This window comes from Thalassophryne amazonica, chromosome 3, assembly GCF_902500255.1.
Source record: "Thalassophryne amazonica chromosome 3, fThaAma1.1, whole genome shotgun sequence".
Lineage (NCBI taxonomy): Eukaryota > Metazoa > Chordata > Actinopteri > Batrachoidiformes > Batrachoididae > Thalassophryne > Thalassophryne amazonica.
Genome location: NC_047105.1, coordinates 75414900 through 75428247, shown reverse-complemented (window position 1 = coordinate 75428247; position 13348 = coordinate 75414900). Strand labels below are relative to the sequence as shown.

Genomic DNA, 13348 nt, shown 5'->3' with positions numbered 1-13348 from the left:
AATTTTTCTCGTTCAGACAGCAGTTCCTTTTTTAGAGTGTAAAGGTGGCAGAAGTAAGTCTGATATAGGACCTGAAGCCATTTGTAGATTCTGTAGCATCAAGCTGATGAGAGTCCACGACTGTCACAACACAAGTCTGACACCTAGGTTACTTCCCCAGTCAAGGCCAATCCTCATTCACAGCTGTGTGGACTTATGGCCCAGTCACACGGCACACGACGATTCCTGAACTGAAGGGGAAAAGTAAAAAACATCACAATTCGTTGAGAAAAGGTGGACGAAAGAGCTTTTATCACCGAACAGTCTGTGAAGCAAGAGCGCAAAAGGGACAAAAGAGGAACTTAACAAAACCGAAGCTAACGATCTCGACGCTTTAACAAAATGCGCCTGGAGTCACAGCTGGAGCTGTGTGTGTCTGCATCTCTGAGTTCCAGAACTCGGCGCTGGGACGGAGCTCAGAGCGCCTGAGTCCTGGAGAAACTGCAAACAGAAGCTGTGGAGATCTGTGTGCACGTTGGTGGACCACCTGCTCTGTTTCCTCGTCCAGAACAAAAGAGGGATCATCTCCTTCATCATCACAATCCTCACTGTCTGTCGACACGCTGCACGCTGTCTCTCCTATTAAAAAAAAGGAAAAAAAGTGTGCTGCGCTGTATCACTGTATTATGTTCTAAGCCATATATATTGATTTATAACTGAAAACTGTCAAAAGGGAGAATAAATATAAGTGTAAAGATGATTGAATATATCAGAGCAGTAAATTAATCAGTGCGTGTGAACGCGCGCATTGACTCACGTGTGGTTATTTCCACCAGCTGATCACTGATCCACAACGTGAATTCTTCCTTCCAGAACAGTTCTTTATGTCATCATTTTGATTCATCTACCTGTTGCCACGTGTACAGGACTGGATTATCATTCCTACACTCATATTGTTATATTTAATACAAAATAATAAGCGCACGCAGGAGCTCCTGCTGCCGCTGCATTCAAGTACCGTTGGAAATTACACAACTTTTTGTTGTTTCAAATTCAGCAGTTGCTTGTGGCAAAATAATTAATTATATCCGCACAAAAGATTAATTCTGGCCTATGTAAGGTGCCTGAGCCCATTGAAGCTGCCCCCCACACAGATAAAAAAATCCAAGCAAGCAGGCTGTTTGTCCTGTAATTTCCAACGGTACATGAAGCAGCAGCATCCCAGGGCTCAGAAACCGGCTTCTGCACGGTGTGAAAATGTTCAGCTGCTCCAATGAAGTCAAATTAAACAATAACGTTACAAAATCTAAAATGATTAAAAAACATCAAGAACGACAGCAAAACGAAACCCAGATGAATTGAGGTTTTCGTTGCCCTTCGTTCAAATTTTTCAACAGTTTAAAAATCCTGACGAAGCTCCAGCTGCAGGAACGAAGCTGCGCGAAGGTTAAACGATGCCAACGACAGTCCAGATTTCTTGTTTCGTCAGGGCTTTGTCACCCTTCGTTAAGTGCTGTGTGACTGGGCCTTAAGACAATGTAGATTAAGTGTCTTGTCCAAGGACACAGACAAGGCAGCATGAGTGAGATTTGAACCCAGGTCTACATATTGGCAGGGTAGCATCTTATTCACTGACCTACCTGCTGTACTGCTGGGTCCTGACAGAAAGGTTGACAAACAAATGAAGGTTTCTGATGCAAAACACAGTATATCTCCATTTTGTTTTAATGTAGAAAATGCCATTTCAAATGGAGATTTAAAGGGGGGTGCATTAGAAATAGTGTGCACTTGAAAAAATTAAACCCTAACTGTATAATTAAAACAAAATAAACTGCACAGTTGCTAAGCAGCTGACACATCAGATTTGGACCTTCATTCTGATGCCAGAAGAGCAAAGAGCCCTTTCAGAAATGGTGGTCATATTCAAGATGGCAAAAAAATAATAACATTTTATTATTTTGTTTTTCCATTATGCTGTTGTTAATTGGTACTATTGCTTTTCTGTAATTATCGATGTGTCTGTGGCACTGCTGTCTTTGCCAGGCCTCATTTGCAAATGAGATTTTTTTTTTTAAATCCTAAAGTGATGTGAAACCTGGTTTTGATTGAATTCATTATTATATGGCATTAAAAAAAACAGATGCAATAGCATTAAAATAAAAGGATAAACACAATAAAGTGCAAGCACTTATTTCCATTGTGGTCCTCAAGAGAGAGGATACATGATCAAAATATGAGTACAACATGGAATAAAGAGTGACAAACTAACTCAAACCATAATAACAGTAAAACTTAAAAAATACACTAAACATATAAAAATGCAATTTAAAACTGCTTAAAATTTTTACATTAATACTGACTAAAAAGAGGAGACTCCTGGGAGCTATAACCATTGTATAACCATTGTAAACATGTGACCTGAATTGTGGTTTGTACCCGAGATTCTGTATATGAGTAGGGAGGCTGTTCCATAACAAGATACTGATATAACAAAAAGATTTACCATGGCACTTTACTGAGGGTACCTGGAGAGATGTGTTACTGGATCTTGTTCCAACTGAATGCTGCTTACGTGGTGGTTTGAAAAAGGCTGAAAAATAATTTAGAGCTTTGCAACTAACAATACTATGAACCAAGTTTAATTTAAGTTGGTTAAAACGTAATTCAACAGACGGCATTATCAACCAAAGCAAATTCCTGAGCACCATATATGAATCCTGGATGGTGCATTTAAAAGGAACCAAATTACTTTGTTTTGAGTATATACTGTAACCTCACATTATATTTGTTTTTTAAACCAGAGTACCACAAAGGGCTGGCATAGTCAAAATGACACTGGATCAAGGCAGACACAAGGATCCTCTTGGTTAAGTTGTTGATATTCCTTGCTTTCCTATAGAATTTGTGTTTAGCATTTGCCTTTATGATAACATCTGTGGTTATGTTCTCTCTAGACAGAGATTGGTCAAGAGTGGTACCCAAGTGTTTAACAATTATTTGACATTTCAGTGTATTTCCAGCACATTGCATCTGAATGGAGTTTCGTTAACAAAATATATGGTTGGAGCCAAATAAGACTGTTTCAGTTTTTCCACATGAAGACGAAGCTTGTTGTCAATCAGCCATACTCTAAACTCAAGCTCTAAGGAGAGACTCTGCTCTATATCCTCTGTATTAGCACCTGAGACTATATAAGGGTGGTATCATCTGCATATAAAAGCATTTTACAGCAAACATCTTATGCAATATCATTCACATTATAAAAGCAGTAGGCCAATGTAAATCCACTGATCTTGGGCGGAGGTGTGCGCTCTGTTCTCCCACAGTGCCTTTGTAGTGCTTTAGATGACTTTTACATACAGATGGATCGACTCTCATATGCAAACACAAGTTCGGACATGTGGCGGTACCTGTAGTTCGTTGAGCCGTGCCAGACCCCGCTTAAAGACCAGGTCCCACACGAAGCCGAGGAAGGAGGGTCCGGGCATGTCGTCCAGCGTGCACACCGCCCGCGCTCTGCTGCGCGCGCCGGTCTCCGCCCACCTGAACACGGGCAGCGACACTCGTAGAAGCTCCTGTAGCATCGTCACGCTCTCCGTGATGTCCTCGTTGCTCATTTTTATAAGCCTTCGGCGTGCGCGTCGAACCCGCGGACATTAAAGCAGACATTAAACTTTCACACTCTGAGCCAATCATGGGCGTATCAGGGTCCTGTGGAGGCGTGGCCATAAATGAGGTGTGTCCAATTGGAGGGCCACGTGGGGACCATCCCAGGTAGGGCGCACGTCTTTGTTCCGTACAACAACAACAACAACACACACACACACACACACACACACACACACACACACACACACACACACACACACACACACACACACACACACACACACACACACACACACACACACACACACACACACACACACACGTCTCAATGCGAATGGATAGATTTCATTGATCTATCGGTGGGACGTCGTCCTTGCAGTGATAACCTTTTTGTTCACCTTTACCAAAGGTCGAACCTTAAAGAGGAGCCATGAAGCCCAGATGGAAATACTGGGGGAATGCATAGGCATGAAGGGGGCAGTATGTAGGTCCCCAGTAGTACTGTGTTTGAATTCTTGATAGTTTAGGGTTATTGCAGTACTTTTCTATCCAGTTTCTGTTTTATATATATTTAATGTGTTGCATTAACTGTCTAGTTCGAAAAAAAAAATGGAAGTGGTATGTGGCGTTGGTCACATAATCATGGGGTGGGGTGTGTGTGGCAGGTGTGGCAGGTGTGGCTCATTTACTTCCATACTTATTCTCCCTATTGAGGTTTCAAATCTTGCAAAACTTCGGAGAGTTCGCCGCTCTGCAAGATGTCAGTAACATTGAGAAATGCATTGAGACGCTCTGATCCGGCTGCAATTAAAGTTGCTCCAAATATTGTAAAACGTGATGAAAATTATTGGCTGAGTTAATAGGGTTTTAAAAAGGAATCGTTTGCACCGTGTGTCATGCTTAGTTATCATGTTACACAGGGTAACTAACATGTCACATGTCATAGAATCCAATGGATGTTGATATTGTTTAATCTTTACTTTGCAGACCAAGCATTTAACACAGTCAGAACTATTCCAATTATTAATCCTATTACCGGTAGTTCAACCAATAATTTGCACCACTTTTTTTTTAAACCAAAATTGGGGCAACTTTAACTTCTGACCCCTGCACAAACTGAAATTGACCTTTGTCACTATACTTAATGTTTTTACCCCATAACTCCATAACATTCAATCATAGATAGTCCAAACTATACCTTTTTGGAATATTTATGTTCAGACAAATAATGTGGTATAGCTTTCAATATGATTAGAACATTTTAAAATTTTGACCCCTGTGTAATTCTTCAATTGACCCCTACCAATTTTGGTGCTTGTTTCCAGAAATGAACAATTGTTAGTTATCTGCTCCACTAATACAGTAAAACTCACCTAAACCGTCACCGTATAATCCAGATATTCACACTCACTGGACAAAAGCAAAAATCCCAATACTTTTGTATGGGTTTCCATGTAATAAACACTGTATAAAACAGATTTTGTATAACGGATTTTCCTGTCCCATCACAATGCATTTCCATTAAAAGCCCCTCACATATACCACACAGAGCAGTCTGGATGTGCCCAGTAACAGAGGTATGAAATGAAGTTCAGCACTGACACTCTCCGATTCGAGGAAAGTGGGTACCGCATTTCCTTCATTAAAAGACTGGGCATTTATTTTTTCAAATCGTACTCAGACATGGGACCTAAACGAGGCAGGGCGTAATTCAAGGCGGGTCATTATGAACAAAATGCTGCTTGTTGCCTGCACTGTAATATAGCAACCCAGTCTCATGTTTTTCTTTCATGCTCCCGTCATGAAATGATTCAAATTTTCGTGAAGGGTTTTCTTTTAACTCACTATTACTAACCCTACTCCTACCCCCAACCCTAACCTTAACCATAACCTAACCCTACTCCTCACCCTAACCCTAACCATGACCACCCCGACCCCCCACTGCACTTTTAAATATATGCAGCCATTACGGAATGAATTAGAATGAATGTGTGCTGCCGTGACGAAAACCTGTGCTGGGGATTCCACATAGATCATTCAGCACCTCCTGACTGTAACTAAGCTGTTACATACTTATAACAGATTTTGTCCGTTTTATACATATAACAGATTTTGTCCATTTTATACATATAATGGATTTTGTCCATTTTATACGTATAATGGATTTTGTCCATTTTATACGTATAATGGATTTTGTCAACAGACAAAATTCACTGGTCCACCTGAATCCATTATATGTGCGTTTTACTGTACTTATTTATACATTGCTGTACATACCCATGTCCTATTATACCTCACTCCTAACTGTACATATTATTCAAATGCACTTGGTATTTAATGCCTTTTTTGCACTTCTGGTTTGGTTCCATGTCAACTGCATTTCATTGGCCCTGTACCTGTACTCTGCACAGTGACAAACCGGAGCACCCGAAGGAAACCCACGCAAACATGCAAACTCCACACAGAAAGGCCACAGGTGGGAATCGAACCCATGACCTTTTTACTGTGAGGCAACAGAGCTAACCCCTAAGCCACCATGTTGCCCATGGAATGAGGGGTATATTGGAAAAAGGATGCTCAAAATGAAGGCCACAGAGGAGGTGTAAGGATGAGGGTGAATGAAGACATACAGATGGTGACAGAGAAAGATACATCATGACACATACCTCAAATATATGAGGACAAGTAACCTCTGGGTTAAATATATGGTCGGGTACACACATTTGTCATCATAATATAATTCACACACATTATCAAGTAGTGCCATGACTTAATTATGTTGTTCTGATTAATAGATCATGGCTATGGGAGTTTTCTTTTTTTTACGCTAGTATCACCAGCTGGGTTCCATAGGAAATAATTAACTTGGGGGAAGAAATCCAAACTGAGCAACACTAATTGGCTCTAAAGTGGCCGATCTCCAAATAATATTAATTTTTAAAGAAAATGAAAATTTTCATAGCTGCATGCAGTCAAGTTTTGAGTCATCCTTCGAACATACCACAAAACAGCATAAAAGCACAGAGGTAAAAATGCCACAAATGATAAGTACTTATTGACAAATAAACAGCAGAAGACAGCGTCAATAAAACAGTCAGATTCTGTGGAGACTTTCAAGTCCAGACTTAAGACACACTTATTTTCCCTTTCGTATGGCTAGCATACTGGTATAGTATAGTTCTATGCTTTTTACTCTTTTAATTCATTTTATTAGTAAACAGAGTGTGCCACGTCCTCAACTGGATGATGACAATGCAGATTAAGTGTCTTGTCCAAAGATACAGATGGTTAGCCTGAAACAAACAACTGGAATCAAACGTTGGTCTATACGAGGTCTGTTAGAAAAGTATCCGGCCTTTTTATTTTTTTTCAAAAACCTGATGGATTTGAATCACGTGTGCTTGCATGAGCCAACCTTGAACCTTCGTGCGCATGCGTGATTTTTTTCACGCCTGTAGGTTGCGTCATTTGCTTGTAAGCAGCCTTTGTGTGAGGATGGGGGGAGTCTCTCGTCGTTTTTTCTTTGCAAGGAAATGGCGGAACGACTGGAGCAGCGCGACTGCATCAAATTTTGCCACAAACTGGGCGACAGTCAGGTGGAAACCATTCAGATTATTCAGATGCCTTTCGCTGACGATCCTCTGGGCATCACACAGATTAAGGAGCGGTACAACCGGTTTAAAGATGGCCGCACAATGGTGGAGAGCGTGCCACGCTCCAATCGGCATCAACACGCTGAAACGACCAGATCATTTCCAAAGTGGACGCTGTGGTGATGTGGGACCGTCGTGTGATTATCCGAGAAATTGCGGAAGAGGTGGACATCAGCACTTTTTCAGCACATTCCACTGTGAAAGAAGATTTTGCCATGAAAAGAGTGGCGGCGAAATTCATCGGCACGAAGCTGATGGCGCAGCAACAGCGCCTCCGTGATGAAGCCTCACAGGACATGTTGTAACATGCCCTGACATGTCCAGCTTGTTCACAATTTCTCGGATAGACACACGACTGAAAAGCCACCGAAAGCCGTCTGAATCTTCCGAATGGTTGACGAGCTGGGCATGTTACATGTCCTGTGAGACTTCAACACGGAGGCGCTGTTGCTGCGCCATCAGCTTCGTGCCGATGAATTTCGCCACCACTCTTTTCATGGCAAAATCTTCTTTCACAGTGGAATGTGCCGAAAAAGTGCTGATGTCCACCTCTTCCGCAATTTCTCAGATAATCACATGACGGTCCCACATCATCACAGCGTTTACTCTGGAAATGATCTGGTCGTTTCAGCGTGTTGATGCTGACCGGAGCGCGGCGCACTCTCCACCGTTGTGCGGACGTCTTTAAACTGGCTGTACCGCTCCTTAATCTGTGTGATGCCCAGAGGATCGTCACCGAAAGCCATCTGAATAATCCGAATGGTTTCCACCTGACTGTCGCCCAGTTTGTGGCAAAATTTGATGCAGTCGCGCTGCTCCAGTTGTTCCGCCATTTCCTTGCAAAGAAAAAAACGACGAGAGACTCCACCCATCCTCACACAAAGGCTGCTTACACGCAAATGACGCAACCGACAGGTGTGAAAAAAATCACGCATGCGCACGAAGGTTCAAGGTTGGCTCATGCAAGCACACGATTCAAATCCATCAGGTTTTTGAAAAAAATTAAAAGGTCAGATACTTTTCTAAAAGACCTCATATATTGGCAGTTCAACTCAAATCATGTTGTGATAGTAAAGAAAAATATTAATCTGATATAGTAGGGGTTGGCATGACGGGCAAAGCTGGTGCAGGTTTTCTTTGCGACTGATGATCACCTCAGTAGGTAGCTTCACAAATGATCAGGACTTCATGATAAAGTAAGGAGCTCATCTGTGGAACCACCTGCTGAGGTGCCTGGCTGCATCTGTTTGACCTTTCATAGCACACTGTTTCCCACCATATATATGTCTCAGGTTCTATATAGCAGCATCTTTAGCCCAGGATTCCATAGCGTCAGTGGATGAAAGTATACGACTTCTTCTGGCTGGGACACCAATCCAACACAGGTTAATTCCCCAGCCAAAGCTAGTACTATTCACAGCCAAGTAGGCTGGGACAACGTGAATGCAAAGTGAATGGGACATCTTGTCCCAAGACACAGAAAGGTAACGTGAATGGTAATTGAACCCCGGTCTACATATCTGTAGAACAACTCCTCATCCCACTGAGCCACCTGCTCTATTGTATAAAACATAATTTAAGATTAAAATGTTCAAATAACACAGGTCCTGTAAGCATTGTTCACATCTGGTGGCACATTGTTCACCCGGCTGTGGCACGTTCTACCTTAGTGGGTTTCCTGGCAAAAGAGACAATCCCGCCCTGATTTCATTTGAAGTGGAACTTGTCCAACACACCATGTGTGCAGACTGTGAAGAAACCACCACAGGCCTGTACTCAGAAACTGCTTTCACATTTACTCCCACTTTTCACATGCTCAAGCAAACGTTTCAGAGTGGATATCTTTACGCTTTCAGTATGTTCTTAACACTTCTTTATTGAATCATTGTGGTTTTAGAGGTTTCTGAAATATTGCATAATGAATGCAAATGCATTTGGACAGGTGGAAAATAACACACTGCATGTACAAGTAATATTTTTTCTCACTTGAATTAGTCAGGTCGGTGTACAGGCCGTGGAATGGAATGGAAATGGAAACAACTAACAAAAAGGGGAAATGACATGTTTCTGCCTGACACCAGCATGTTATGTTTATGCAGTGTAGATTCAAGTCTCCCGCCTTATGACAGTGGGACTTATTCATTAGTGTGCACAGTATGGAGTTTTTCTGAGTGGATCAATGAGAGACATTCTTTCCATAGGAGCTCTTTCCTTTGCAACATCACATGTATATCCAGCCTGCTTCAGGGGTTAAAAGGTCACATCTGACCTGAGATTTTATTTTTACACATTTTTTTTCCAGTGTTCCATTTCTTATTCATAAACTACATAAAATGAAGTGCCCTTGTAGTGCTTGTATTAAAAAAAAAAATCACTACAGTTTTTCTGTTGCATAGAATACTATGTAGAAAAGTGTATCTCAGAAGAAAAAAAAACATCATATTGATCATGTACTTAGAGGAATTATTGCCAGATGAGATTGGACCATGATGATCACAGATGCAAAATTGACAGATTTTTTTTTTTATTGTGTTGCATTATTTTATCAGCATTTATGAATGAATGAATTTATTCAGCATCAACAGTCCAAAACAACAACAAAAATTTATGATTTATGTCTCCACAAACCAGGACCTTGTGAGATGATTTTTTTTAAGCAGTGCACCAAAGCCCATGTGTCTGGCCTCTTTGTCTGACTCAAACTCTGTTATACAGTTCATACAGAAAGTATTCACAGCACTTCACTTTTTCCATATTTTATTATGTTACAGCCTTATTCCAAATTGGTTGAAATTAATTTTTCCCCTTGAAAATTCTAGACAATACACCATTTTTTTTTAGATTTTTGTAAATTTATTATTATTATTATTAATAATAATAATAATAATAAAACAACTAAGAAATCACATGTACATAAGTATTCACAGCCTTTGCCATGAAGCTCAAAACTGATCTCAGGTGCATCCTGTTTCCACTGATCATCCTTGAGATGTTTCTACAGCTTAACTGAGTCCACCTGGGGTAAATTCAGTTGATTGGACATGATTTGGAAAGACACACAATTGTCTACATATAAGGCCCCACAGTTGACAGTGCACGTCAGAGCACAAAACAAGCATAAAGTCAAAGGAATTGTCTGCAGACCTCTGAAACAAGATTGTCTCGAGGCACAAATCTGGGGAACAGAAACATTTCTGCTGCTTTGAAGGTCCCAGTGAGCACAGTGGCCTCCATCATCTGTAAATGGAAGAAGTTTGGATCCACCAGGACCCCTCCTAGAGCTGGCCACCTGTCTAAACTGAGCGATCGGGGGATAAGGGTCTTAGTCAGGGAGGTGATCAAGAACCTAATGGTCACTCTGTCAGAGCTCCAGGATTCCTCTGTGGAGAGAGGACAACCTTTCAGGAGGACAACAATCTCTCTAGCAAACCACCAATCAGGCCTGTATGGTAGAGTGGCCAGACGGAAGCCACTTGTTAGTCAAAGGCACATGGCAGCCCACCTGGAGTTTGCCAAAAGGCTGGGACTTGGGCGATAGTTCATCTTTCGCTGGACAATTTCCCTAAGCACACAGCCAAGATATCAAAGGAGTGGCTTCAGGACAACTCTGTGAATGCCCTTGAGTGGCCCAGACAGCGCCCAGACCTGAATACGATTGAACATCTCTGGACAGATCTGAAAATGTCTGTGCACCGACACTCCCCATCCAACCTAATGGAGCTTGAGAGGTGCTGCAAAGAGGAATGGACAAAACTGCCAAAAGAATGGTGCACCAAACTTGTGGCATCATATTCATGAAGACTTTTAAGGGTGTGGATACTTGTGATTTCTTCGGGGGGTTGTTGTTTTTAATAAATTTGCACACACACAAAAAACTTTAATCATGTTGTCATTGTGGGGTGTTGTGAGTAGAATTTTGAGGGGAAAAAATTATTTACTCCATTTTGGAATCAGGCTGTAACATAAAATGTGGAAAAAGTGAAGCACTGTGAATACTTTCCAGGTGCACTGTAGATATCACAAATCAAGTGAGGCTGAGTTTTTATGCTGAAAAATGCAGCACAGAGCAAAGATGAAACCCAATCTATCAGTGAGCAGAAGACACAGACACAAGGAGTTCCTGGGCGAAAATATTTTCATGTGAACGATAAAGAATGACTTCTGAAATTTTTCAATGCAAGTGCTTCAGTAACAACACGATGGCTTTACAAAACAGACTGGAAACAAATCAAGATTTATTGTTAACACCTGATAAGCTTTTTTCATACATTTCAGACAAGTGATTACAGAATGCGGGCAGCACGGTGGCTTAGTGGTTAGCACTGTTGCCTCACTGTAAGAAGGTCATGGGTTCGATTCCCATCTGTGACCTTTCTGTGTGGAGTTTGCATGTTCTCCCTATGTTTGCGTGGGTTCCCTTCGGGTGCTCCAGTTTCCTCCCACATCTAAAGACATGCAGGTTAGGTGGACTTGAAACTTTACAACTGTCCAGGTATCCCTTGCAAAAGATGTCTTGATCTCAATGGGACTAACCTGGTTAAATAAAGGTTAAAAAAATGTGTGCACACTATACATACAACAACATACAACTACATAAATATAAAATGTGTGAAAAGGTTTCCTACGAAGCATCTTAAGTTGCATCCTGACATGTTGTGCTTATTTTCAATCTCCCCTCTTATTTAACAGCAGGTTTTAAATGATCAACAGACTGACAAGCATGATGATAATTCCTAAAAAAGAGTTTCTGTGCAGAGTGACTCTAGCTCATGTGGCCCAACAGCGATAAACCTGACAGATATTTCTCTTTCCTGTATCGGCCTAGCGCACAGCAGCGAGGTCGAGTGGGGGGGGTCACAGACAAGTAAGTTAAAGGTCATGGCTGCAGTCTGTCTGGATGATAACAGCTGACCTTTCTTTTACATGTACACGTGCACTGTGTGTAATGAGAGGCACACATGAGGGCAACGTGTCTGAGAATGATTGAGTATTTTTGACTGAGGCGTCTGTCGAGCTGCTCCTGTGATATGCGACGTAATCACAGATTGACTGACCTCCCGCTGTGTACGGTGAGGCTGACTCAGGAATCTGGTCTCCCTACACTTACATTTTCTGCAGAGAAATAATGAAACTCACAGCCAAAGATGACGTGAAAGGGATTTTATGTACGTATTTGCCTTCCATACTATATCTGAAATATTTGTGCAGTAATGAGTTTGAGAGTGTGGTAATGAAAAATATAAAAATTTAGTATTGCAATACCTGCAGTAACTCACAAGTTGTTTTAAAATTTTAATTAGAAATGATTCGTGTAAAGGCATCTTTATATATCACTGTGATTAAACATCACCTTCTTTGATGTTTTTTTTTTTAATTTTTCTTATTTTTACTTGATAAGAATAGCTATGCAATTTTAAGATTTTGTTTTAAAAGATCAAGTTACAGATTTTATTTGACTTTGAGATTAAAAACCATTTTTAAAATCATTGTATAAAGAGCCAGATGATGTCATGAAAGAATTTAAATATCAAAGCAATATCAAAACCTTGGGGCAAGGTTATCATAACACTTCTTTTTTGTAAAGTTTTAAGTGGCATTTGTTAATGGAATATGCAAATCCCTCCCCGCTGTTGCAGACCGAACAGACCCCCCTAAAAATTGGTCCGCCCAGCCTCCACTGCGCATGCATCATTTCAGAGCTCAGCAGCTTGTCTGAGACGGAGTCTCTTCACCCAAAGCAATCAAATGGATTAATGTGATTATTAACTATTAGATGACAAGGTAAAGACTCTTAAATCAATCTAAAGTCAGTCTTAAGCAGACGTGAGGCCGTTTTAGGCAGAAATGAGGCAAGAATCTGTGATGCTTTGAAATGATGGAGATGCAGTGAACACAACTGCGAGCAGCTCGTGTAGCTGTGGTGCTCTGATCGCTTCCTCAGTCTTTTCTGATGAAATAATGCTGAATTTATGTGGAAATAATTGCTGTACAAAAGCATCAGATATCTGTCGCTGAGACAGATCATGACTGGAGTGCAGTTTGAAGCAGAAAATTAATAAATGTAATCAAATAATGGTGATGCTATGCTATAATATGGGATTAACGTG

General features: G+C 41.0%; 1 protein-coding gene across 1 annotated transcript in view; it reads right to left on the bottom strand.

Annotated features, from left to right (window-relative positions):
- Window positions 1-3563, bottom strand: part of LOC117507068 (25-hydroxyvitamin D-1 alpha hydroxylase, mitochondrial) — a 36044-nt gene extending 32481 nt beyond the window's left edge. Inside the window, exon 1 of the mRNA XM_034166824.1 lies at window positions 3390-3563. Within this exon, the coding sequence (XP_034022715.1) occupies window positions 3390-3563 (174 nt within the window). The remainder of the gene's footprint in view (window positions 1-3389) is intronic.
- Between the last annotated feature and the right edge of the window lie 9785 nt (window positions 3564-13348).